This window comes from Girardinichthys multiradiatus, chromosome 12 (assembly GCF_021462225.1).
Source record: "Girardinichthys multiradiatus isolate DD_20200921_A chromosome 12, DD_fGirMul_XY1, whole genome shotgun sequence".
Taxonomy (NCBI): domain Eukaryota; kingdom Metazoa; phylum Chordata; class Actinopteri; order Cyprinodontiformes; family Goodeidae; genus Girardinichthys; species Girardinichthys multiradiatus.
In genome coordinates, this window is record NC_061805.1 from 33621128 (window position 1) to 33649052 (window position 27925).

The window sequence follows — 27925 nt, forward strand, 5'->3', positions numbered from 1 at the left end:
ATGAGCGAAGTTATGTTTGGAACCATCACGTTAAAATTACTCTGAGTTGAGAAAACTTTTAAAAGTCTCACCTTTTAGTAGGCGATACAAATAGGATTCGACCTGCAGCCGGGACAGCAGAGCAGTATAGGCATGCAGCACCACCTTCTGGTGGAGGAGCTCACTGCAAACATCAAACAGCACCCGCAGCTCTGCCAGAACACTCTGACTAAACTCTGCCTGCTGGAAACGATGGTACCCACAAACCTTATTCTGGTCTGCACACACACCCTGTAGGAATGGAGGCAACAGGCACTGAAACAGCAGCTCATAATAGTTTTCTCTCATTGGTGCAAAAGTATAACAATAATAAGACACCTGAAGAGTGAGCTGTTCATCTCTGAAGCTCCAGAGGCGATTCTGTGTGCTCTTGCAGTCAGAAGACTGAGTGTGGAGCTGCGTGTGCGACTGGTTCAGCTGTCTGCGGCAGCGCCAGTAGTTCTGCAGCAGTTCTGTCAGTTCATGGTTCTCCTGATGGGCCAGAGCACAGAACTGGGCAGCACAAACCTCAACACCTTCGAGCCAAGTTTGCAGCCCTTTGCCTGGCTCCCACACACTCAGCTGCTCCAATGAAAACGCCTGTCGAAGAAAAAACAAAAACGAGTAACACAAAGAATATACAAGACCATGCCAAAAATTAGTCACAGACTAAAATCTGTTAAACAGGGCATTGAAATGACTAAAATCATATCTGTCAAATCATATTCAGAACTTTCAAATTAATCATGTTTTTTCTGATGCCTGTGTGAAACATTTTTTCTTTGCATAGATCCTCTTCTAGTTTGATGTTGTTTAAATTATAAAATATGCGGATGAGAATTATTAGCACCCCTGTTAAACTTGTATAAAAAGCCTTAAATAAAAGGTTGTTATGGAGATTTGTTGACTCCAAGATGCCAATCTATGCGGCCTCTCTGACAGTGAGCTTTGAAGATGGTTTTTACCTCCCTTACCATCCATCTAATATGCATAGTGGAAAAACAAATTTAACAACAAATTTATTCCTCTTGCTCTAGATATTGGGCACATCTAGATAAGTCATTTTCTCATTTTGAATATCAACACAAATCTGCCTCCCTTGAATGATACGTTCTTTTGTCTGTCCTAGTTTATGTCTAACAGAATTAGGCCTCTGTACCAGATCTGGATTATCCATTACCTATTGGGTTAGTAATAGGTGCCAACAATTCTTGCATTAATCATTTTGTTTTAAACAACATTCTGTTGGAGCAGGGAAACATCTAAAGGTTGCAGGATAGTAGGTCTCAGGTACTGGAGTTGGGCAACCCTGATAAGGATGCACCAATCAGGATCCCTCAGGTTGAGTCAAAGTTAAAATTATAGAAACATTAAAATTATGATTTAATGTTATGACCCTAGATAGGTCTGAGTGCAGTATGAATGTCACCTTATGGTCCATGAAATTACCTGCATCTCTGGGGCTGTTTTGGGCAATTCTGGGTACAGTTTGCTCTTTGAAAGCTCAGCTACAGACTTCACAGGCTGCAAACTCAGGGGAGAGGATTCTTGCTCCGGTAGTGCCAACACTGCAGGTTCCCTCGCACAGTTTTTCACAGCTTTCTCATAGATCTGCATCACAGAATCCTCCTCCAGAGCTGGAAGGGATGGGTACAGCGCTGGAGCACTTGGGTTGCCAAACTGAGCAGTCACAAAAGGTTGTTTCCACACCTGCACGTCTTTTTCTGACTTCTTGGTTTGTGATGCAGCTTCGAGCTCAGGACCCTGACCTTCCACCCTATCGTCTTCCTTTTCTTCCCTGTTTGGCACCTCTGCTGACAGATTCAGACCTAACTCTAGAGTCTCAGTCAACTCTGATATATTTTCAGTCTGTGCTTCGGAGGTCTCTTGTTTCTCTCTGGTCAGTTCTGATGGCTGTGCTGCTGTGTCGATGGTTTGGACAGGATTCTGCTGCTCCTCTTTGGCCTCCTGAGGTGGACAAGGGGGCAGACTGAGAGGGATCTCAGTGAAGCCAGAGGTGGATGCCTCAAAGCAGACATCAGATGGAGTTTGTGATTTTTTATCTTCATCTTGCTTCTGCTTCTTGCCCAACTGAGAAAATAAAGATTTGTTTTCATGTTAGAAACTCTGTGGTGTGCATGTCTGGCACATTACACCAAAATACTAATTTTACAGACAAATCCAAACCAGTGCACTGAGTTACAATGTGCAGTGTCTTTTAGGTATTAAACATATTCTTTACATTGATATTAAATTAATTATTAAGATCAGGAACAATCCAGGAACCACCGAGGCTCAAGCCTGCCATAAACTGAAAGCTGCAGAAACACAGCTGTCAACAGTGAAGCCAGTTTAATATCAATATTGACTGAGAGGGTGCTAAACAAGAAAGAAGCACCTGCTCTAAAACTGATGCCCTTAAGCTTGATTAAAATTTAAAGTTTGTCACACAGACAGAGCAAAACCCTTGGGAGAGCTATGGGAGAGTTTATTCAGATTGAGCTATCTGACAGTAAATATGTTAGGAGGACTCAATGTGAGGCTTTTAAACAAAAGAACAGTAACAACTAACCATGTTGCTGAGGGTATGTTTCACTGTAAGTGGTACTGGTGTACTGCAAAAAGTGTGCGGCATACTAAAAACAGATGACTACCTCCAGATTCTTTGCATTTACCTCAGATCAACAGTTTGGTTGAACTTGGACACATTTGAATGTGCCAACAGGACAATGATCAAAACTGGTTTGGAATGGATAAAGAGGCTAACTTCAAACTTCTGGAAATCCCTGAGCTCAACTATAAGCACCTAACCACTTAGTGATTAGGCTCTACCAACTCTACCAAGAATAGATTAATAAAGAAATTATTATTATTAATACAACAACATTCTTGTGATCTAGGTCCAACTTGCTGAAGAACATTTAACCAAAATGTGTGTTATTATGCATTTCCCTTGTCAACACAACTTCGTTTTTTGCAATAATACAAAATTCGGGCAAAAATAGTTATTGCTGCATGGTTTTTTCCATTTATGTGGTTAAACAAGTATGCTTTTTCAACATCGACAGCTAAAATAACCATAAACTGTTTTTACTGACGTCGCGTTTTTATAAAAGTGCTTCTGTATTTTATCAGATTATAACTGGGCTCCCAATTTAACAAAGCAGTATGAAGCCTTTTCATCTGGTGATGGATGCAAACAAATGTCCTTTGTAACTCGGGACTTGTAGGAACTGGCTCTTAATGACGTGAAGAAAAGGCTTTGGAGATGACAGGGCTGTGTTTGGAGGAATCACCTGAGATTTCCCGCTGGTTTTTGTTTTCTTTGGTCTCACAGCCTCCATTTCAGCGGCCTGATCCCATCAGCTCAGACTACAGTCGCACACAGTCCTCCGAGGAGCGTCCCGGTGGAAACAACGATCACCTTAAAACAACAGGTCATCTTCCGTTTTCAAGATAAACAAGCAGCAGCTGAACAGCGAGTTAAGTCCCGTCTGTGCTGCCAAGATAAAAACGACCCTTTACACATATAAAAAAGCGTTTAATATATTTCCTGTTAGAAAATGGGTTCAGTCAAGTAGCCATCTGAATGTCTTATAGGGTAAACATGGTATCCACAGAGCTTTTAGGAAAGCAAAACCAGTGTCTGTTGATAAAACCTATTTTTGCTAAGCTAGGCTAATCCCCAGATCTTCGTCCGTAACGATGGATTTATGCTCATTTATGTCTCCCCACACGGCCCTGTGTCTGTCCGCTAGTTCTTCACATCATTAAAATAAAAATTCATCCTCTAAAATAAAGTGTCATGCGACGGCAAACCCAGTCTGCTGGCCAACTGTCATTTGTTGTGTTTTGTTTGCTCCAGGAACTATAAGATCGCTATCTGTGAACACGTGACAACTCCACCTCTCTACGGCAATCGAGAGCAGCCAAGCGTTACCAAACGCAAACGCCGTCCTGTCTAAAAATTACGTTTTAAACAGTGTTACAGATTGATAAAGCAAAAAAGCTAAGAAATTAAAGAAACAAGCAAAATAAGACAAATTAAGACGACAGAAAAATATGAAACCGTAACAAAAAAATTGCATCATAAAATTACAGAAAAGTTCCATGTCTAAACAAAAAAACTGAGTTTTAAGGTCATATTCTAAAACAAACAGGGATAATCCAAACACAGGAAATGGCCAGTTGACAAAAACACTTTTATGTTATCAGGATTTAGTGTGATAGACCAACAATAAATAGTACATGAAGTTAACGGGAAACCACACGCTGTTGTGTAAATGTTTTACAAATAAAAGTATTTCAAAAGTATGGTGTGCATTTGTATTCAGTCTAGGTAAATACTTTCTACAACCACGTTTTTGTCTACTTTTACATGTACATTAACTTTGATGACATCCAATTCCTAATCTATAAGGTCCATGTGTTGCTGGGCCCACCATTGCCATCAATAGCAACTTTTAACTATTCTGTAAACATCTTCCAGAAGATTTAGGAGTGTGTTCATGTTTAGATGAGAAAACCAGAACTGCAGCCTTTGCTCTAATTCAAGAAGGTTGTGGTCAGGACTCTGTGCAGGCCAGTCAAGTTTCTCCACACCAAACTTTATACACCTGCAGCCATGGAAGTGATTGTAAGACTGGAATTCATTGATTTGTACTGATTTGTGCTTTTGGCAATATAGTGTAGATCAAGCTTAGTCAGATGGAAGTAGAGCAATTCAAATCAATTTAAAAGTTTTACCACTGATTTATGATAGAATCTAGATCTTGAACTAAGCCGTTGTAATGGACTTACAATAAAAATAGTTTGACCTAAACCATTGTGTTGTAACTTTAGCTACATGTGTGTAGGACCATTTTGACCTAGAAGGTGAACCTCCACCCCAGTCTCAATTCTTTTGCAGCATTTAATAGTCTTTCATCCAGTACTTCCCTGTATTAACCTCCATCCATCTCCCCACAAACTCAGACCAGCTTCCCTGTAAAGAAAAACCTTCCCACACCATGGCACTGCCACCTCCATGTTTCAGTATGGGAATGGTGTATAATGTAGTGTGCAGTGCTGGAGATTCACCACACTAAGTGTTTTTGCTTGTAGGCAAAAAAGTAAGTTTTGGTCTTATCTGACTTGAGGACCTTCTTCCACACATTTGTTGTGTTTCTTACACGACTTGCGGCAAACTTTAATATGGGCATTTTGTGACTTCTCTTTGATTTCTTTCATCAATGTTTTTTCCGCCCATCTTTTAATAAAGGTGGGTTTTGGAGTGTTTGACCTTAACCCTACTTCTCCACAACCTCATCCCAGACCTGAGTGCTGTGTTCCTTGGTCTTCATGATGTTGTTTTTTCACTGATGTTCTCTAACAATTCTGAGGCCTTTAAAGAACAGCTGGATTTATACTAAGATTAAATTACACACTGGTGAACTCTATTTACTAAATATGTGACTTTTGAAGCTGATTGGTTGCACAGGATTTTATTTAGGGGTATCAGAGTAAAGGGGAGTGTGAATACACATGCAGGGTTCAGAATCTTTTCCACAGTCAAAATTTCCCATCTGAAGCTGAAACGTTTGGGAAACACTGATCTTGTAAATGTCAACCTGCTATTCTGAACAAAAGCACAATACAAAAGTGTTATCATATCATACATTTGACTTTCAACAATGATGGGTTTCATAGGGTCAATAATACAGATTTAAAGTCTCTGTTCCTTTATCATTGTTGAACTCCATAATAAAGGAACTTAATAAACATGATAATCACTAACGCGTCATATGTTCTGATGTCTCCAACATGACACTATTCACAAGATTATATGATGCATATTCTATAATTTCTTATTCACTGTATTCAGGGTTATTTAAAGGCATAAAGACACACTGTGAAAATAGTGAGGGACTGTTAGAGAGAATGTCTGTGTTTGAAGTTCGCATCGTGTTATTATACAGAGTTTGCGGGGACATCTGGACATTTGTATTCAGGCTGTACAATATGTGCAAAGGGAGCTGTTCCTGCTGGCCTATATGACTTGGAGATGGGCTGAAGACTTCAGGTGTGTGGTGAATATATGCTTGACTGAGGGCCAGGCTGAGGATCTCAGTTTTTTCTTTGTAGAAGCGCAACTCTATGCCTCGACGCCGCGCCAAAACCAGCTCCCTATGAGCCTTTTGCAGCTCCACTGCCAGGAGTCCAGGTGACTTCTGCTCCTGTCCGAGCCAATCCAGAGCCATGTTGCTTCGCATGCACTCATCAAGCCCTTGCTGGGTGTAGTAGGCAATCACACTCTGGGACAAAAGGGAGAAAAATATGTAGGGGTGAAATAAATTAAAGGATAATCAAGCTGACTAAACACAAAGTAAAATTCAGAAAATATTCCTAAAATGTGTTACTTTTTAAAATTTAACATTTTGAAACATTATTTTTACTATTCAACTGCATTTATTGTGTATTCAGTAAACAGAGCTATATGAATACAATCTAATTAACTAGTCCAAATCATTAAAACTGTTTTTATGACAACACCAAGGTACCTAAACTAATCTACTGAGTCACTGCTTAAAATATTTTACTATTGGGCTTATCTCATTGACATCCAAGCAGCCACTCGCCGTTCCTTGGCTCCACCATTGCTGTTTGGTAGATCTTTTACCTGTCGAGAAAACTGTTTTTCCCTCAGTGCCTTCAGTGTCCCGTTCCAGTGCAACAATTGGAAAACTGTCATCATCTCCTGAAAAAAGAGGAGCATGAGGGTGAAACATCAGTTTTCTTTTTAACAAAGCAAACTTCCAAATCAGTGAATGTAAAAGTATTCACTTAAACATTTTCACATTTTTTTTACTTCGGCAACACAAACTTCAATGTGTTTTATTGGGAATTTTTGTGATAAACCAGTACAAAGTACTTTGAAGCAGAAGGAAAACAATACATGGTTTTTAACAGTTCTAATGAGTAAAAATCTAATAATCTTAAAGGTAATTTTAATAAGCTGCCTTTATTCTGCTACATATAAGTCCTGTGCAACCAGTCATATTTATAAGTTTTCTAATTAGTAAACAGAGTCCTCTTTCCAAAAGGCTTACATCTCTAATTGCAACAAAATATGGTTCTACTAAATTTTGACCCTTGCGGGAAGTCACACATAATTTTAGATTTTTATTTGTAAAAATCCTTTAAACCCACATTTATACACTACATTGTGTTGGTCTATTGCATAAAATTCCATTTAAATACATACCAAGAATAAAACGTTAACATTTCAGCTTAAATTATACCTAACACTGTGGGTGATTGGTCCAACAAGATGTCACAAAGCACAGGTTTGACCCTGATTTATAAAACAGCACCTGGCTGAACAGCTGCCATACATTAACAGGCAGGAACATTAGTGTTAAACACTGAGTCTGTACATTAAACTGCTTTAATGAGACACAGATGCAAAACATTAGATTTAATTTATCTGAGGCTAAAGTCTTTGTTGTAACATGTAACATATGTGACCCATCTTCCACTGACTGGATGTATAAAATATATAAAGGGCGTGGTGTCAACTTGACGTCGTAGGTGTGACCAGATGTTAGTGTATGGTCATGTGGGTGTAATAATGATAATAATAATAAATAACCCATTTCCTTTGCCTATACCTATTTTTACAAAAAAGAAAAGCATATACTGATTAGTTATTTGAATATGAACCACATGAACCTTAATGATTTATAAGCACAGCTGAAAAAACATGTTTTTGCACAACGGCTTTTAGTTTTACCTGGAACTCCAGCATGGTCCTTCCCATGTAAGACTGAAGCAGCAAACTGTAGGTTCCTATGCTGGTGCTTGAGTCACATGCATCCTCCATAGGGACCTTTACACAGAGATGTCAGGACAGGTTAATGTTCATCGTTAGCGAATGAAGTTGTAGCTGCAAACACTCACAGCACTCTCTGTGGCGGCTTGATTCAAACTGTGAGTGATGAACTCAGCAGTGATGCGCCGACACGGCAGCGAGTTCACCAGTGAGTTCATTAGAGCCACACGAGCTGCATCCCTGCGTGCCTCTGCTTGAGTGTCACACACCTGAGGAGGCAATAAAAAGCTTGAGATGTAATTTAAAAAATTGTAATTTATCATGTGATAACAAGAGAAAAGTCTCTTCAAGCTAAAGTTTCAGGGAGATCTTAAACATTGACATTATCATGGGATCAGATCTAAAACCAATGTTAAGATTAGAACATTACAGGGATTCAACCATAGTCAATCACCAGACTTTCTCTGAGATGGAGGCTGGTTCACAATAAGGTCACTGAGAAGCAAAATAGGATCAGATCAGTATTGGAAATTATGATCCACACATACTGTGAAGAAGTATTAAATCACTCCACTTTCTTCATGCTCCAAAGAACCTCATTTTCTAGAAATACGTCAACAGTTCTCAGGCTTTCTAAAGGATTTTCAGGTTTTGTTTGGACTTCTGAATGCTTTTTAGCTCCATTTCTGTATTTGTACCTAATTATGATAATAAGCACATTGAGCAATGTGTGATAAAAAATGGAGAAGTGGATGACACAAATAACAAGTGTCAGACCTAGGAAGCTGTCTACAGCAGATCAACCATATCTGAAAATCACACCTTTGGCAAATAAGAAAGAAAATCCTGCTTAGACCTGAAACAGGATCAGAGAGATTTGCCATTCTTCAATTGATCCATATACCAAGTTCTCAGACAGTCGCTCTTTGTTTTTTTTTTTTGTCTACAGTTTACACCACCAAAAATAATCAAATCAAAATTCTAATAAAAAACAATGAAATAATAAATAAATAAATAAATAATAAAATACTATAAGATAACATTAAAAATAGTTTTAAAAATGCTACCTATTAGGAGAGAGATTATAGATGGGAGTAAAGATTTTTTATTTCTGTTTGTCCTCCATATGCTGCATCTCCTGCCATATGAAAAGCAGCTGAAACCATTGTCTTGTGTAGGCTTGTCAGGCCACCTCTCTGCACACTATTTTATTAGATGTTTTAACAATAATCTGCAGTCTATTTGTAGAATGATATGCCCAAGCCAGTAAATGTGTTTAAAGAGAATGAATAAAGCATTTTAGCACATTTGACAAATGTCATTACCAACAGTCTTAACTTTGATACCAGTAAATATTACAATTTCTCTTTTTCCAGTTTAATCTGAATAATCAAAACATCAACATCCCTTAAAACACAACATATGTCCTGCTGTAGAATTTGGTCAATATGAGTCTTTCTGCTATAAAAACATCTAAAAGTAAATGTATTTTGTATAAGAAAGCAGGAATGACATCACCTTATAGTTGCCAAAGCAGCTTCCTCCTGGCAGTGTGACGTAGCAGATGTAAGGGGGACCAGGGGACGGTGCTGACTCGTACAACAGCAGGCTGTCTGTGTGGCTGCCAGATTTCCCACAAAACCTGTGCGACTCGGTGGAGGAATCATTAGACTGAGCCGTCTGCTTCTGCTCCCAGAAGTTATGTAGAGTGCTCACCACATTAACTGCACACAGATGGATGTCAAAATGTAAAAATCATTCCTGAAGGGATTCAGTAAAATCAAACGCATTACTCTGTGATCATAAGTTTAACAAAATTACATTTTTTATCCTTCAGCGGATGAGTACTTAATCTAAATATACAAAGCAGAACTATTTAACATGGCTGCCTACCTGCCTATGTTTATTTAAGTAAAGGTAGAAGCTCAAGAGGAACAAACACCACCATGTTTTACTGCAGATATTCTGACCCAGTTTTAATGGTCCAGTATCTTTCTTTTTGTGCAGCACAGGTCACTGCAGTTCAGTTTGTAGCAGCAGTTCAGGTTTTTAATCCACTCATTTGAAAGCCTGTGACTACAGTTAACATACTATACAGACGAGTTTTGAAGCTAACATTTAGATGTCCAGAGAAAACAGAAACACATAGTTATACTTTAATGTGGTCTCTTTTCTCATCTACCTAAGTGTGTGATTTCATTACTTTTCATAGATTTTCAGATTTCTCAGAAGGATTACCAGCGAAAGCCAAATATTATTAGTATTTGAAAATTTGGACTAAAGCTATTTTTACACCAATGACCAGAGAATTTTAGATTTCTTAAAAAGATTGTATTACAACTATATCATACCAGTGATAGCCAAACATTATTAGTATTTAAAAAGTTCGGACTAAAACTGTTTTATACCAGTGACCCAGCTTATTTGAATGATGGGACCACAACTGCCTCATACCAACGACCTCAAGGATTAATATTATCATTTTTCTTCTAGCACCGGATGAATTCCTTTCCACACAGGACTCAATGAGCTAATTAGTTCTATTAGAAAGATTGGATTAGAACCAGCTCTTACCAGTAAACTCCCAAGGATTATTAGTGTCATTTGATTTTCTGTGTTTGACTTTCTGTATCATTGTAATGTTTTTCCTCATGTACAGCGCTTTGAGTGCCTTGTTGCTGAAAAGCGCTATATAAATGAACTTGACTTGACTTTGTGTGTGCTTGAGATAACAAGAGGCACAAGAACTGAATTGATGAGCTGGCAATAGCAGACATTGGAGTGGACAAGCAACTTCTGATGGAAAATAGATTCTGAGCTAGTCAAAGTTCATTTGATTTGCAAGAGGTTCAACCTCATGTTTTATGAGTCAGAGGTCAACTCTGTTCACCGCCAAGCCATGATGGATGGGAAAGATGAAGAAAATGGTTACAAAGACAACGATCGTCTTCAGAGCTTAAACTGGTACACATCAATATTTGTGTTCTCGTTTGAATTTTCTGTGCATTTTAGTCACTTGTAAATTGAGTCCCACCACACACAGCCCAAATGTACAACTTTGAGTTACCTGGATCTCTTTTTCTGACTGCAGAGAGATGGATGTTTTTGGTCTTATTTCTTCCCTCTGGTTTTGAAAGGAAAAAGGGCAATGTACTGGAGGTGAGGCCAACTGACAGGAAAAATCTTTCTGCCTGGGCGTCATTTCTGATGGAACTTCAGGTGATGCAGCCAATGGTATTTTGTGATATGGGCAAAATGGCTTTATGCTCAGGAAGATACAGTGTTGGGAGCAGCCCAAGAACCAGACATTTCTTTTCCGGTTAAAGTTGTAGCTTTTCATTTGGCCTTTCAGCAAAAGGCTAATTAGCCATTTATTAAGTCAAAAGAATAAAACTGATCATCTCTACCTCAAAATCTATAAGGCTTAGCACAGAGTTTCTTTGAAGAACAGTGTGAGATTTATGGAACTTTTATTCCATTTGTAAAAACACCTACACATTTTCAACATTTTTTGTCATTAGGACCACCTTAGGTTGTTGAACCACCGAAAAGACTCACCCAGGGTGCTGTTTAAGCCAGAAGCAGAACTGTTTAACAGGAAAAATCATTAGAACTTGAAACTTATCTTATTGAATGGATCAGACTATATAGTTTTGATAAAAACCTTTGGTAAAATGTCTGACACAGATCTTTTCTAAGAAAATCTGGCCAGTGTACTTTGGTTCTAACACAAACTGCTTTCAATTTGTTTAATTTTTGTAAAATTGTCTTGAAATCTCTGCAGTGTCCGCAATTAGAGTTCAAACGATCTGCAGTTGTACTTAATACAAGTAAACACCAATAAAGGAGAGATTATATTAAAAATAATACAGTTTATCTGGAATAAGTAACACAGCAACAAAATCACAACATTTGTTCCATTAATGAAAAACTATTATCTAAAGCTAGATTGATTTTACAAAAACAGGCCAGGACGGTAGCTTTAACATGCAAGTTTTCTCTTCGACTAAAAGTTACTCACAGTCTTTAGGGATGTCATCCGTTTCACTCTGTGATAGGTATGACATGATATTCTCCTCCAGTTGCATGTAGCTCATCTTCATCCAAGGTTTAGTTCTGCTGCTCCCTCTAAAACAGTCGGTCCATGTTTTCATGTTTAAACGGTCCATCTAACCATCAAAAGTAAAATCTGGCACCCACTGTAAACATCTCAATGCAGAACAGCGACGTTATAAGGAGAAATCTGAATATACCGCAGTTTCCACCACTCTGAAACCTCCTCTCCACTGTGTACATCCCACCAGGGTTTCTCTTTTGAAGCAGACTACTTTTGTCACTCTCTGCACCAATTAGCTCAGAGGGCCCCTCAGTCCCTCACCACTTGGACACAGAGGTGCAGGGCAGGAATGCTGGGCCCCTCCCCTCCGGGCTGTTTAGCTGGCTAATCCCTGAACAGAACCGGACAGCTTAAGACCTGCACAGATTTGCTGAGGAATCACGCTGCCCTATTCTCATAGAAAAACCAAGTCTTAGCTAAATATTACAGATCCAGTAGATTTCTTAATTGTATAGGAAAAAACTGGCATCAGAGGGACAGTTCTTCCCCTTGATCAGCAACAATGTGTGGGGTGGGACATTTTTGACTTCACACTCAAATTTAAACCCACAAAGTCTTGTTTCTGAACTTCATTCAACCCCTTCAATATGAATGGCTTTTGTTCCAAGTGTGAATTCACCCTCTTTATAAAAGATGCTTGCATATAAATTAGCCAAATCTGACAGAAAGCGGTTTCTTAGCTACCAAGTTTTTCTTTAAAGTAACTCAGTAGGTTTTAAGTATAGCAGGTGTACTAACCGCAACTTTAAGAAAACAGAGAACCCAAACAAATCAGTTGTTCTATCAATAAATGTATTTACAACCACTCAATCTTTTGCGGCCATTTTGAAAAGTTGTACATCACGCTTGTTTAGGACGTAACACAAGTTTTCCACTTAAATACTGTTAGTTTTATACAACCCAACGCTCTGACTTATAAAACTTTCAGATGTCACACCTGTCATCTTGGATTTAACCGTAACTCACATTGCATCTGAAAAATAAGATGTTTACAGTTGAATAAAGTAGAAATGATGTTTAAGCAGAAAAAGGACCTGTTCTGAGACAGATATATTTTTATTGTGTGATTACGTTTTCATTACTATTAATAGTATAAAAGCTCAAGTTGCTCTCCTGGTGTCCTTTTCTCCATCCATTATAATAAATTTACAGTTCCTTAGCTGAAGGGGCAGAAGAACCTAGAATATGGACAAAATAAGACAGATGTTGACAGAAATTCTGTTTGCCGGTTCATGCAGTCCACATTATCCCCAGAAGGAGGCGCTCTCCATGCTGGACTTGATGTTATTTTGGTTCTCCCTCCTGGATTTGGTGACCACGTTAGCCTCGCCCTTCTGCAGACGTCTCCTCTGTGCTGCCTTCTGCTGTTTGGTGAGCTGCTGCCGCACTTTCTGACGGACAACGTCCTGCAGCACAAACAAGCAGGTTATTGCGATACTGTTGTCCCAGTGTGTATCCACACATAAAACAAAGCAATATGTATGAAAAACTGCAACATAATAAGATGACTCTGTAGCAAAACCTGAAGAACAAAGAGATTTTTCCTAAAGCTCTTTACTGTTGATGCATTGATTATTACAATTAATCCGGGCAAAACTGTTTCTTCAGTACAACAATCAGGAGGAGTGTTTGTAGCTACACTGATTTCTCTAAAAACCTGCAGACCTCAGTGGGACTCTTTACTTACTGGAGGAATGGTAGAACAGCTCCCGATGCTGCCCACGGTGGCTTCGCTGTCGGTTCTCTTTCTTCTATGTTCTGCAATCTGTTGAAGACTGTCTGAGTCCCTGCAAGCAAAAAAAGGTTGTTTTATATTCTGCCTGTTTACTTTGCACTAGGGATTTCCTCAGATGATCCTAAGAAATTGATTAGACTAAAATCAATCAAGCGAACGTGTCCATATTCTCTTGACAACGAAAATAATGTATTTTATGGAAAAGCAGACAGTTGTTTCAGGCTTTTCTGTCCCTCGTTTTCAAAGTCAAAATCATGGTTGTTAAAACAAACGCTAAAGGAACGCTTAAATTTAAGTCTAAATAAATTTGGACAGTATGAAATAATACAGTAAATATGTAACTGGGTCAGCGAATATACATATTAACACTGTTTGGAAATCCATTTCACAGATCTTTTTTACCTCAGCTTTCCATCTGCAACAGTTTGGGTGGAAGAGTTGCTTTACCTTCAGCAGGAAACTACAACTAAGAGCAACTTTTAGTAAAAACTGAAACTGTAACTCTAGAGCTGATATATTTAAGCATTAAGTATTGGGAATATTTTAATAGTTAATGTATTTTAGAGTATTTTAAGATATATAAGCTGGCACTCCAAACTTTATTAATAACATCAGGTCTCTATCCAAGAGGTATTTCATGTCAAATGTGTGATTTTTTTCAGCATATAACTGCACTTACCTGAATGGTTTGAACTCTTTGTTGGAGGGAGAAAGCTCAGCCAGCTCTGGACAATCATCATCTGCTTCCTTCAGCTCATTCTCAATTTCTCTTCCCATGTCCTTGTGGCCTCCAGCTGTGGTCACCACCTCTGGAATGTCTTCTTTTGATTCCTCTATCCTTTCCTCCTCCTGATCTTGTGTCCCTGCAGATGTTTCATTGACTTTCAGTCCCTCTAGTTCCAGCATTGCCTGTTTATATTCATCCATGTCAAAACCCTCTTCCCCCTTTTCTTCCTCCTCCTCCGATGCTGCTTCTTCATCATCATCCTCCAGTTCTTCTTCTTCCGGTCCGGCTGGATGTAGTAATTCAGAATTAGTCTCTAAATCTTTGGAAAAGCCGCTGGCTGACACTTCAACATCGAGAGAATAGGAGCGCCTGAGGAAATAAACCAAGCTTCAGTAACAACTACTTACTTTGTACCTTGCTACCCATACTCAGCACAGGCTGGACAATTTTCACAATAAATACATTTCCTTACCCTCATCATAGCAATGCCATATTAGTGTTGGATCATTTTTGTGGTGTAAATAATTATAAAAAAACTCCACCGAAGATTTTATTTTTAAGCATTCCACATGCTTACTAGATGGGGTTATCCATTTGAAAACCAGTTCTGATCTGTGTTTGGGATCAATGTCCCATTTAGAAAACCTCGCTGTGCCTGAATTCAACCACCAGACCCAAACTGTGCCCCTCAGCTGAAGGGAAACTGGCCAATGTGTTTAAAAACAACCCATGTACCATAGTAGCTCAAGCATTTATTGAGCTAGAAAATGCTAAAACTCCAGTTCCATTGTTCGCAGTATAGCCAGGATTATGTCGACATGGGCCTAGATAGTGGCGAGTAAGGAGCACCTTCTCCAGACACCGTAAAGATCCAGTGAAATTTGAAGCTGCCCACATGGGCAAGACAAAAGACTTCTGGACAAAAGCGTTGCTGTTTGAGACAACAAGATCATCCTTTGGTTCAGTGATCTACACGTTGTTTTTACACCCTGTGATCAACTGAAAGGTCCTAACCTGGATCTGACGTGGAAATTGACCAATCGATAATACACACTGATCCACCTCAGAAGGTAGCCATAAACCTGCAACCACTATGAAATACTGGATTGTGTAACTAGTGAGACGTGGTACAAAAACAAAGACATCAGCAGAAGGTGTTTAGTCTGCTGGTGCGCACAGAAGAAACACATCGTATCGTGCTCCAGTGTCCGTCTGATCTGACAAATATGTTGATCAGTAGAACCTGATTAAGATAACAGGCTCAGGTTGGTGTGCAACAACTTTGCCTGCAGGTCAAAAACCGAATACATTTGGACAGACTGAATGAGGACCAACACAGAGCTCAGTCCTGGGGAACAGCCCCTTACACAGATGAAGGCTGGAAGTTGTAAGCCATTCCCCTGTGATTCCACAATAGGAGGAGAATCATTTGAAAACTCACAGGGCCCACGATCTCGGCAGATTGCCTTGTATAATTTGAAAGGACAAAGTAATCCACAATGGAGGATTTGTGCTTGTTTGTTTATTGCAGAACCATAATGGGAAAAGGGGGTTAAAGGTTGAGCTAAACAAAATGCTTTCAAACCTAGGAACACTGTACCTGTTGTTAAGCATGGCAGTGGCAGCATCAAGCTGAGGGGTTTGCTTTGCATAAAGTCTACAGAATAATAAAGGAGGACCTCCAAATTTGTCAACTTCCCTCTAAATCAAGGGCTAGATGGCTGAAACTCGGACACAGTTGGGTGTCCAAAAGGACAAAATCCCAAACACGCATCAAAATGGGATTAGGAATGAATAAAGAGGGACACTTTGAACATAATAAACCAATGTTGCATTCCGAACAGTCCTGTTGATATTGAACGCAATAATATTCACTTACTCTTTATATTTGTAATGTATTGTGCAGCCTTACTTCAACCTAAACTATAAATATTCTGTGAATTTCCAGCGAAATTCAGATGAAGGTTGTTAAATGAGTTAACTGGTGAAATATGGGGACTTACCTGATATCTTTGAAAGTTGGAAAGAGTTCACTTTCATAATTAAATCTTTTTGCAAAGAAATCTCTGATGCATTTCACGTCACGGTCAAAGTACCTGCAGAAAAAGGTTGGGAATGTGAACCAACTTTATCCTTTGACAATTAATCTTAATCTTCAGGAACAGAGACACACCATTCAGCATTGGTATGAGATGTAGACACCATCTGAGGGAAGTCAATCAAAGTTATGTGGTCCTGGTCGTCCAGCATGAGGTTGAACTCATTGAAGTCTCCGTGAATCAGGCCGTGATTGGCCATTTTGACAATAAGCTCCATGAACTCGCTGTACAGCGCTGACGGATCCTGCAGCTCATGCACCTGACATCTGCAACAAAGGGAAAGGAGAAGAACACACAGGTAATTATATCATAATTATTGTTGTACGCAGAAGAAAGTCGAGGCTAGTCATTTTACGCACAGAGGATAGCCATTAATGAGCTCCATCACTACAGCATGTCTGTTGTAATCCACAGGTTTGGGAACAGGAAAGCCTCGGTCATACAGCGCCTGGAAAAGGAGAGGAAAATAATTCAAGTTGCTGTTTTTTCACATTTTCATTTCTTCCACTCCACCTTCCTCTGATTCATCCCATTACCTTCATGTAGGCAAACTCCTTCATGGCAGAAAGGCGTGAGAGGTAAAGCCAGGACATATTCCTCCTGTGTTTGTGGTAATCCCTTTTGTTTTTTAGGTTCCTGAACGAGGTACGACCAAGCCTGTGCAGCTTCAGAGCATACTGGTCCCCATTTGAACTTGCAACAATATAAATATCTACACAGAGTAAACGGAAACAAGAGGAAGGAAAATTCTTTCATTCATTTAGGTTGTAGAAAAGATGCAATACATTTTTTTTCATTTCCTTGACTAAAAGTTTAGATTGTTTTTTAAAATTAATTTTAATGTGTAGATAAGAGTTTACAAAATACTTCTCACAAAAACTATGATTATGTAAGATTTGTTTTCCATTTACAGTATACAGAAATATGAAAAGTGTTAAAATAAAATATATATTAAAAAAAAAATAAATAAATAAATGAGCTGTGTAACAATTTACAATTTAATCTCCCTTTGGGATGAATAAAGTATTTTTTAATCTGAATAACTGAATTCCACAAAATCACTACAGCAAAACTTAATTCTTGGTAATATAATAACTAACAGACATAATTGTTATTTTTTTCTCACCTGACTCTTTGCCCACGCCCATCTGGTTGCCAACTGACAGAATCACTTCTCTGGAGCACAAAGTCTTTAAAGCCAAGTAATCATATCCTCCGTAGTTCAACTTGTAGCCCTGCACGGCTAAAACCGACACACGGTGCACATAGGAATAAATGACCCACATGTAAACATCTCCACCATTATAGGGGAAACAAAAATGTAAAATCTTACTTTTGGAGTGTTCGTAAACCACAAGTTTGTGTTTCACGAGTTCTTTGAGGATCTTGTTGCAGCCACCATGTTTGAGGCTGGCAATGGATGACAGAAGACTCACTGGAACAATTTCATGGTTCTTCATCCCCATCTCGACCTGTGAGAGAAGAATTTAGAGAAGCAGAAAGTTACCATCAGAGTGGGTAATTAGATGGTTGCATAGAAACTACTACTGGCAACTTTAGCAACCATTTATTCATATTATTTATGACACTTTCACTCTTATCAATACCTTCTTTTGTAGCTGAGCAGCTGAAAAATATGCTATCGTAGCACCAATTGCAGTTTTCTGGCCATTCACCGATCTTTAAAAAGCCTGACCTGCCGATTCAGATTTTGGCTGATATCGATTTTTCTTCTTTTTTTTTTTAAACTGACACTGTCGGGTGTAGGTGTTATAAGGTCACAACACACCTTCAACGTTTTATTGAGAAACATTGAACAATACCTGTGAAATAATACAAACTTCTTTTAACTGCACATGAGGCTGTGCTCAAATATAAATGAAAAGTTTGGAACATTGTAGTTTGTTTGGTCTTTAATTGTTAAAATTTTAAAAAGAAACAAGACTTGGACAACCGGTTAGACAAGTAGATAAGATCGGTGGATAACATCAGTTTCACATGTAAGAAGTGGCCGATCACAGACCTCCCAAAATTAAGGAAATCAGGGCCGATCCATCGGTGCACCCCTAATGCTAACAATAGTTAAAATGTCTTGATTGCATTTAGAATTGTATAAACAAAACGTAGTATACAGATTATTTGGGTAGCGTATGCTCATACCGTCTTTCAGTTTGAGCAATGAATATTATAAAAATATTTGGAGCCTTTGCACAAATTAAGGGATTTTACAAAACAAATAATTGCACTGAAACTAAGCTGTACTTTTCGGGGATTAAAACAGTATCTTCATCTAACTAACTGTGATTCTAACTGCTTTCCATGCTTTGTTACTCACTTTCCCTGTTAATTTAAAGTAAAAGATGGATTTTACTATCATCAATACTTCCTATCATCAATACTACCTACAATAAAGTTTCTTTAAGAAAACGATCTCTGGATGACCATATAAAAACCTGTAGTAACCAGTAGATGTTACTGGTTAGAGAGACATGTAATTAGTGTTGGAGGGTACTATTGTCTCTAATGGTAATTTCTCTTATTATTCTGTTAATGAATCAAATTCTTCTCTCATTGAATTTATTTATTCAGTCCGACTGAATGACATAAACGACAAGTGTAATCAAAGTTGGAAATAAATCATTTAGACTTTAGGCAAGTCATTTAAGATGGCAACATCAGTAACAGTGTTTTTAAAACATTAGCTCATTGTGGGTTAGATATCCTCACAAACGGGGCTAAGCTAACTCATGCTAACTCTTTATAAAAGCAAACGAAGCGGTTAATTTGTTACTTACAGCAGTGAGAACCCGGAAATCATCTCGAGATAAATATCTCAGCATAATAACATTGAGCTTCCCCATATTACACCTAATGATGTGGATGGACTAATACTATAACAGATTCTTTACCACCAGTACACTGAACACAGTTTTAGTAAACACACGTGAAAGGCGGACATTCTTCTTCTTTTTCCGCAGCGGCGGTTGGCAACCATCTCATGAGTGCATTACGCCACCTACTGTACTGGAGTACTTGAAAGTAAGACATATTTACTTAATTTTAATGTCAGTCATGCTTTTTCTTTGTCCATAATGAGTAAACTCAGTATAGTTGGAGAGGTATCCTTAACTAGGTTTCCCAGAGTAATGTCAAGCTTTTTTCTCATCTGCATAGGCAAGTCTTTTTTTTTTTTAGACCAAGTGGAAGTGTTCTCCTTTTATGAGGTGTGTTTCCTTTAGCTATGTGTATTCTTAGCTAGCTTATGACTATTTTCTACTGGCAATTCTTGCCCTAAACTGGACTGTTACCAGAATGATTTGCTTTATTCTAAAGGGTCTTAGTGCTGTTCACAGACCTTTGTATATTGTGTATAACCATTGATTTGATTCCTGTTTTTATTAAGGGATCTGATAGGTATATTTATTACATTTCCTTGTTACCTTACTGAGAGAAGAGCATGGGTTTAACTCCCTGCTGATGCCTTTCTGTGTTAACCTTGCATGTTGCCAAATCCACAGTATGCTTAGGTTATCTCTGAATTCCACCAAAGTCCAAAAACAGGCATATTAAGTTACTTGGTTATTCTAAATTGCCCTCTGGGTGGGGAGAACATATCTTCTTCTTTATTGCCATTTATACCTTCTGTCACGCTGTGACATATTGGACTTTGTTTTATGATCTCTTGTGATGGTTTATTTTGTCTAGATGTTTCTATTTTGGTTTTTGTATCTTGTTTATTAGTTTGTTTTGCTCCCTCTACCGCCTTCTGGTGTTTTGTTGTTTTCTTCCCTTAAGTTCCCTTTATGGTTGTTTCCTTATTACTTTGTATGGTATTAGTATTATTGTTATAATTATTATTATGGTTCTTTGTTCTCCTTTGATTCTTTTGGTTTAGTTTCTCATTTAGTATTTCTGTTAGGTATTTGTTCTCTCCCTCTCGGTTTAGTCCTCAGCTTTGTTTCTATAAATTCAGCCTTCCTTTTTAAGTTAGCTCTACTTATTTTTTACGTTTATTCCAGTCCTCGTTTCCTCCTTTCCATTCTCAGTTTGTTCCCTTAGTGTTGCTTTAGGTTTGTTTACTTTTGTAGTCTGGGTTCCCTTATGGTTTCTATTTTGTTTAGGCCTTAGGTTGTTGTTGTTGTTCTTCTGTTCCCTCCAGTTTCTCTGTTTCCTTTAGTTCTTGGTTATTCTAGATTTCTTATGCTTTTGGTTATTTTATCGTAGTCTATAGTTTTGCTTAGTTCTATGTTTCTCTTTATTGTTAATTAGTTCCACCTGTCCCTTCAGCCTCCCTGTCTCCCTGTCTTCCTTGGATTACCTGCCTTTGTTCTCCCTATTTTAGTTGGTCTTGTTCTCAGTTTCCTCGCTGGTTCCTCTGTTCAAAACCCTAATTAAGTTCTGTGTTTTGCTACGTGCCTGCAGTGAGAGAACTCATATAAGTTTTTCATTGTTCTCATACTTGAACCTGCAGTGTATTTTGCTACATTTGAAATCGCTAAATAAAACTGAAGACTAATTCAAAATGCTGCTTCCAAGCTCTTGTCTGCACTTTGGTCCACCCCAAAACCCCATCGTGACACTTTCCTGTGTAGGGATCCAAAAGAGAGACACTGATATGTTTCTGTTTTGCAGATGGCTTGATGCCTGAAATATTTCCCATAAAATATATTGGTTGCATGATCATTTTCCAGACTTAAAACATCCAACACCAGAACATCAATCGATTATTAGTACCTTGTCCCTCACAACTCCACAAAAAAAAAAAAAAATTGACAAGATGGAAGCTCGGGAAAAGAAGAAAAGGGTAAAAAATATTAAGGACTACCTTGTGCTTTTACATATGTATTTAATACTTTGCGAAGCTAATTTCAGCTTCACTATTTAACTGCGTATATGCTTTGCTCTTTGCTGCATATATTTTTACTCTATTGTTATACTTAGCTTTTTTTATTGTCTTACTATATATTTAGTCTTTTTTTATTCTTACATTTAGTCTATTTACTGTTATATTTAACTTTTTAGGTTATACTTAGTTTTTTTTTTACTTAGGTATTCGGCTTCCTAAAACCAGGACCTGAGCCTGAATTTTGTGCCCTAACATATAAAGCATTTCAGATATTTAATATTTATTTTGACACTTAACTGAACTGAACTAACTCTGGAGAGAACAAATTCCTAGTGTCATTAGTTACATCACATATTTTCTTGTTCTATTTACCTACAACAAGTTGGTGTGATGATGTATAAACCTGTTTTATATCATAAGGGACTCCACTGATGTATGAAATATTTTCAGCTAATGGTTCTCTGCTCTACTAATATCTCTGCAGTTTTCCAGAATCCTGCAACACTGATGGATCATCACAATAGAAGCTTTCCAGTGGGGGCGATAAAATAAACAGTACCATGCAAGATAATAAAACAGATGTACTGTAGCTAAAATGACACTATAAGGAGCACTCCATTAGTCAGATGATATTTTAAAGCCAGATATGTGTGTGTGTTTATGAGGAAGGCATATCGAGGGTGTTTAACAGAGTAACCGGCCACTTTCTCCTGCCACAGCAGCTGGATTCTGTACATTCCAGAGGCAGGTAGTCCAAACACTGTGTGAGTGTGTGTTTTGGTGGGAGTACAGTGACTGCTTGTCTCTGAAAGCACACTCTTGAGTACACTTTCTATCTCGCGCATAGCTTTGGCTTTTATGTTTCTGACTTTCTTTCCAAACATTGAAAGTTTATTAACTGCAGCAATCCCATAAGCGTGTGGTGAGCGAGAGTGAGAAAATTACATGGGTTAAAGCTTAAGTTGCACACAGGTGACGGGGGTGCTTGTTTCTTTAGCCAATCACATTTTGTCTTACTGCTTCTGTCTAGTTTGCTAACTAGTCACTAAAAAGATGCGTATATGGATTTCTTACACACACAGACTAACAGAGGGATGTATTTCAAGTGCATTTTGTTTGTTAATTTAGATGATTATGGCTTACAAGTGATGAAAACCTAAAATTCACTTACTCAAAAACTTATAACACTATATAAGACCAAAAAAAATCTAATACAGAAATGTCAACCAACAAGTATGTCCAGATACTCTAATGTATTTTCACTCAGTACTTGGAGTTTATTTTGCATGAATTACTGCATCAGTGCAGCGTGGCTTTGAGGTTAGCCTGTGGTCCTGCTGTGAAGTGTTAAGGAAGCCCATGTTGTTTTGAAAACAACCTTCAGATCCTCTGCATTGTTTGGTCTGAAGCTCCTCATCTTCTTCCTGAAAATATTATCTAAATTATTAGATTCTCTATAGGGTTTAGGCGAGGTGAGCTTTCTGACCAATCCAACATAGTGGTACCTTGGTCATTAAACCAGGTATTGGTAGTTTTGGTAGTGTGGGGTGTTGCAAAGTCTAGCATATAATGCTCTTAAATATCCTGGCAGACTGGTGTGCTGACTTTGGACTTGAAAAAACACCCACAGTGGACCAATATTAGCAGGTGACATGGGTCCCAGAATCATCAGTTACTGTGAAATCTTCACACTGGACCTCAAGCCACTCGGATTCTGCACTTCTCCACCTTCCCTCCAGACTCTGGAATCTTAATGTCCATATGAAATGTAAAATTTACTTTCCCTTTAGTCCAGATACGATGCTTCTCATTTTGTCTGACGCTCAGGAGAGGTTAACACAATGAATGTGACTGCTGCAGCCCATGTCCTTGATACATTTGTGTGTGTGCACCTTCTTCTACCAAACTTTTTCCTTCCACTAAACTTCTATTAATATGCTTGAAAACAGCTGAAGGGATACTGTGTAGTCAGCAGCCTTCACCATAACTGTGTAAAACCACAAAACCACAACAGCACTATTACTTACCTACATTACTTTTGCAGCATCACTTGATTTTGTACTGAATGATTATGTGCCAGTACATGGCCACAGGGTGTTTAAGATTGCAAAGATGATTATTTAATCCAAAATTCAAAAACCTGATACAGTATGTAGAGAACAACTAGTGGAGGGTTGAGATAAATGATTTTTAAACGGGTCATCATCTTGTAAGTAAGTAAGTAAGTAAGTAACATTTTATTTATATAGCACCTCTCAAGACACAGATCACAAAGTGCTTCACAACACTAATACAAGACACAATTGGAATAATATATTTATAAATGTAAAATAGAAGATAAGATAAAATCAAAAATAAACTAACCAAACGCAAGCCTAAAAAGATGAGTTTTTAGCTGTTTTTTAAAAGACACCACCGAATCCGCAGTCCTTATACACAAGGGGATAGAGTTCCAGAGTCGGGGAGCTACTGTTGCAAAAGCTCTATCACCCTTAGTTTTCAGCTTTGTGTGATGTACAGCCAGTAGGACTTTATCGCATGACCTCAGAGACCTGGGGGGATTGTACGGATATAAGAGTTCACTGATATAAGTTGGGGCTTGACCATGAAGACCTCTATAAGTCAGGACCAGAATCTTAAACTGAGCTCTGAATTTAATGGGGAGCCAGTGCAGCTGGATGAGTAACGGTGTGGAGTGGGAATACTTAGAAGATTTTGTCAGAAGTCTAGCAGCAGCGTTCTGAACAACCTGGAGACGTTCCAGGGAGTTTTTGCTAAGACAGGTAAATAAAGCATTACAGTAATCCAAACGTGAGGAAATGAATGCATGGATAGTAATCTCAAGTTCAGAACGTGACACAATGGGACTTAACTTAGCAAGGTTACGTAAATGATAAAAACAAGAGTGAACCAGAGATTTGATGTGGGTATCTAAGGAGAAAGCAGAGTCAAAGGTTACACCAAGGTTCCTGATGGAAGATTTAGCAAATTTGCCAAGAGGACCAAGAGCTTCCATTATCCTCGGTATAAATCTATCAGGGGCACAAACAAGGACTTCAGTTTTTTCATCATTAAGTTGGAGAAAGTTATCAGCCATCCAACTTTTGATAGATTGAAAACATACAATCAGCAACTGTAACTTAAAAACATGTTCAGGCTTAAAGGAAATATGTACAGATCTTGTATGTACAGATAGCAGATAGTGCGAAACTCTTCACTTTGAAGCTAGATGGCACTGTAACACAACAAGAATCATATGAATGTTGCTTTTGTCCTAAATATTGCTGCTTTATTACGCACGTTTTTAGAGATCAACAAACATTTTTTTAACACTGTATTATTTTTCAATGCAGTTCAGTCCTAAATTAGGTTATGCTTGTTGTTTAGTGGTAATTTCAAATACTGTTATTTGGACTACCATTGCTAATGGGATTGAGCCCAATTTGAGCGATGGAGGAGGTGGGGGTTGGAGTGTCTTCATAAGGTTTTTCTGTAATCAAACCGATTTGAAAAACAAGATTTTGCAATATTTGTGGAACATGGTGGTTCATGTCCTCTTGTTTAATTCTCTCAGTTTTCACAGCTCAGTCAGAGCTATTTTGTTGTTCAGAAGCTAAAAAGTGAGAACATCACCTGTAATCTCATATTAGATGAATATCATGCAAAGATTACTAGGGCTATTTTGCTCCTTTTACACTTTTTTTTAAATAAACTTGTTAGAAAGCTTTTCTTTTTGTTGATTTCTCTGTGCTCTGAAGTATTTATAACTATGTTTTCCTGTTTGCCTCATTTCTAATTTCCAATAGTTTTGTCTCTCATTTCATAGGAAGCTGGATCACATGATAATTCTCTAACTTGATTGGCTGCAAGTAATTAGAGGCCACGTCTGATTCAGATTGAATCATCATACCATCCTCTAACTCAATTTCTCATCAGTGTTCTTCCTTTCTTTATTGTTTATTTGCATTGGGACAAGCATTAAGTATAAACAAATACTGAACCCTTTACAGCCTTCGCTCATTTGCAATGCACATCCCCAGATGGGCCTTTGGCAACACAAAACAGTAAAGCATCTTACTTTTCTGTTTCTTTCCATCAAGACAGAAATTTGATTGATTCTTTAATATGCAAGAAAGAAGTCTCACCCCTCAGCTAATGCAGAAATAAAGTTTTGATGCAAAAACTTATGTTTTGCAGCCTCTGACACAGGCACACACCGAGGCTCAGTCGCCTGTTTCTCAGACCCAGGGTAGAGCAGAACGGTGTGCTGGTGGTACACAGGGAGAACGGGGCCCCGCCCGTGTGTGGAATTATCTGGAACGTGGCAAAACAGCCATTCCTGCATGCATGTGCACACAGACCTATGCACACTCAAGCAGTGAGTGTCTTCTTTCCAAGTGTGCTGAAAAAAAGCTTTTTACTATGCTTCAGCTCTGAGCAGCTTTGTTTCCAGTCTTCATCTCCAGGTAGATTAAAATTTGGCCAAGGGGAGTGAAAAATTGGATTTAGCTCCACTTTGTGTGTTTATTGTCGCTCTCACTGTTCCATATTGTTTGGAACGTCCCTTTTCTCTGCATAAATGGTTGAATATTGTCCACAGACCTGCAGTGAATCAGCCTCCTTTGATAAGAAATTAATGAGCCCCTTGTTGGTGTGAGATGAAAGTGAGAGTAGGGCAGGTCAAAGTGATGAAAGGATCTCTGCAGCACTGACTGAGGGAATCGCTACATCTGATGCACACATAGTATATCAAAGCAGTCAGCCCTCCCCCATATTACCACATTGACTTTAAAAAACTCTGTAATGCTTTAATAATGTAAAAAAGCTTTAAAGTAGTGAAATATCTACTGTCATGCTGTACTGACAACCAGGACATACAACCTTACTAAAGTATTTATGCTCAATGAACTTCATTGTATTTTATTCGGATTCTCTATAACCGAATACCACAAAGTAGTGGATAATGGTAACCTGAATTGAAAATTATATATGGTTTTAAAAATGTTTTACAAATAAAGCAATGTTCAATCCATCATCTGCAAATGGAAGGATTATGGCACAACTGCTATGCTACAAAGACATGGCCATCCACCAGTGTAGCAGCCAAGAGGCCCTTGGTTACTCTGTAGGAGCTGCAGAGATCCACAGCCCAGATGGGAGAATCTGTTGACATGACAACTATTAGTCATGTACTCCACAAATCTGGTCTTTATGGAAGAGAAGCAAAAAGGAGGCCATTGTTAAAAGAAAGCCAGAAGAAGGCCCAGTTAAAGTTTGCTACAGGTCATGTAGGGAACACATCAAACATGTGGGAGAAAGTGCTCTGGTCAGATGAGATCAAAATTTAACTCTTTGGCCCACAAAGATATCCCATAAAATACAAACAAAATACATTGAAGTTTGTGCTTATAACAGGACAAAATGTGAAAAAAGTTTATGGGGTATGAATATTCTTAGAACACTGTATTTAAAAATAACTGAAAAAAAAACATACTATAAAAGCATGAAGTTGTCAGTCAGTCAGTCAGTCATTTTCTACCGCTTATTCCATAGTAGGTCGTGGGGGAGCTGGTGCCTATCTCCAGCAGTCTATGGGCGTGACAGCTGTTTTTAAAAAAATGAAGTTTTTATGGAGAAGCTGCAGGGATGTTTGTGGATTTCAGCTTTGATTTCTATGTCTCTTTGTTATAAAGTGGTGACATAGAGGAAATGCCCCCATAACCCAACAGTCTGCTCCACCAAAAATATCATACACACACGCACACACACACACACACACCCACACAAACACACACACACAGACACACACACACACACACACACACACACACACACACACTAAGCACAGCACACGTATGCGGTGTCACCCGGTTAAATTGCTTTCATGTTGTTTTCCAGCTCTAAGCCTCGGGGGGAGAATGCTAAATTGAGGCAGGAATTGGAGAAGCTTAGGTAAGTCTGCAGCAACAAGCGTGGGCTTTGTTCCTGGGTTATCATCACAGTGCCTTCAGCCTGCCGCTGTGTGTTTGGAAACATCAAATTTGATTAGATTAGAAAAGAGGAGATGGGATCCACTTTCTCTGCCTGCTCTGCTGCCAGTCTTCTAAACAATAATCTGCTCTCAGGTGCCGGTACAAGAGGCTTGTAAACGAGGGGCCTGAGGATAATATGAGCAGGGGGAAGCATAAACTTCTGCAAGACACTGATACACAAAGACACACATAGGCACCTGTGCAAGATGGCCTTTGTTATCTCTGTATCTCTCTTTCAGGTTGAGCTCTATAAACATTTAAAAGCTTGCAAGCATGAACAGCTTTGATCAGCCTCATAATAAACCAGATAGCTTTCACAAATCACCGGTATTACCTGTGAATTTTTTTTAGGTTTTTGCCAGTATAAGTGACATTATTTGAGTTTTGTCATCAAAATTGGCATAAATATGCATGGTACATTATGACGTGTACAGGAAATGTTATATGCACAAACCACTCAAAATGTAGCATATTGTGAGTATAGATGTATCAGTGTGTTTGCAGTTGGGTGTAAGTTTACAGCCATGCGCTGAACTGACTT

At 38.5% G+C, this 27925-nt stretch overlaps 3 protein-coding genes across 3 annotated transcripts in view; all 3 read right to left on the reverse strand.

Moving 5' to 3' along the window:
• epg5 (ectopic P-granules autophagy protein 5 homolog (C. elegans)) overlaps positions 1-3871 on the reverse strand; it is a 36883-nt gene extending 33012 nt beyond the window's left edge. The window contains exons 1-4 of the mRNA XM_047381355.1: positions 3315-3871; positions 1468-2109; positions 358-618; positions 72-270 (exon numbers count right to left, since the gene is read on the reverse strand). Of these exons, the coding sequence (XP_047237311.1) occupies positions 72-270; positions 358-618; positions 1468-2109; positions 3315-3362 (1150 nt within the window). The 5' untranslated portion in view covers positions 3363-3871. The remainder of the gene's footprint in view (positions 1-71; positions 271-357; positions 619-1467; positions 2110-3314) is intronic.
• A 1614-nt stretch (positions 3872-5485) lies between these two features.
• LOC124878271 (protein limb expression 1 homolog) lies at positions 5486-12255 on the reverse strand. Its single transcript, XM_047382136.1, has 6 exons — positions 11850-12255; positions 9347-9552; positions 7957-8097; positions 7790-7885; positions 6677-6754; positions 5486-6311 (listed from the first exon to the last, which is right to left on the reverse strand). Exons 1-6 carry the CDS (start codon positions 11995-11997, stop codon positions 5865-5867), a joined length of 1116 nt encoding a protein of 371 aa, XP_047238092.1. The 5' UTR covers positions 11998-12255; the 3' UTR covers positions 5486-5864.
• A 727-nt stretch (positions 12256-12982) lies between these two features.
• riok2 (RIO kinase 2 (yeast)) lies at positions 12983-19492 on the reverse strand. Its single transcript, XM_047381775.1, has 10 exons — positions 19302-19492; positions 17840-17978; positions 17633-17749; positions 17043-17218; positions 16866-16954; positions 16581-16772; positions 16411-16503; positions 14360-14776; positions 13633-13732; positions 12983-13351 (listed from the first exon to the last, which is right to left on the reverse strand). Exons 1-10 carry the CDS (start codon positions 19365-19367, stop codon positions 13190-13192), a joined length of 1551 nt encoding a protein of 516 aa, XP_047237731.1. The 5' UTR covers positions 19368-19492; the 3' UTR covers positions 12983-13189.
• Between the last annotated feature and the right edge of the window lie 8433 nt (positions 19493-27925).

Bases quoted from the DNA above. Each gene is read 5' to 3' on its own strand.
- riok2 (XM_047381775.1), bottom strand. From the start codon at position 19,367: ATGGGGAAGCTCAATGTTATTATGCTGAGATATTTATCTCGAGATGAT. The intron at 16,773-16,865 runs GTGCGTAAAATG...CCTTTGTTGCAG, and splicing joins CTCATTAATGGCTATCCTCT to ATGTCAGGTGCATGAGCTGC. The intron at 13,733-14,359 runs GTAAGTGCAGTT...TTTTGCTTGCAG, and splicing joins AAAGAGTTCAAACCATTCAG to GGACTCAGACAGTCTTCAAC.
- LOC124878271 (XM_047382136.1), bottom strand. From the start codon at position 11,997: ATGGACCGTTTAAACATGAAAACATGGACCGACTGTTTTAGAGGGAGC. The intron at 8,098-9,346 runs GTGATGTCATTC...TTGCCTCCTCAG, and splicing joins GCTGCTTTGGCAACTATAAG to GTGTGTGACACTCAAGCAGA. The intron at 6,755-7,789 runs GTAAAACTAAAA...CTCTTTTTTCAG, and splicing joins GGACCATGCTGGAGTTCCAG to GAGATGATGACAGTTTTCCA.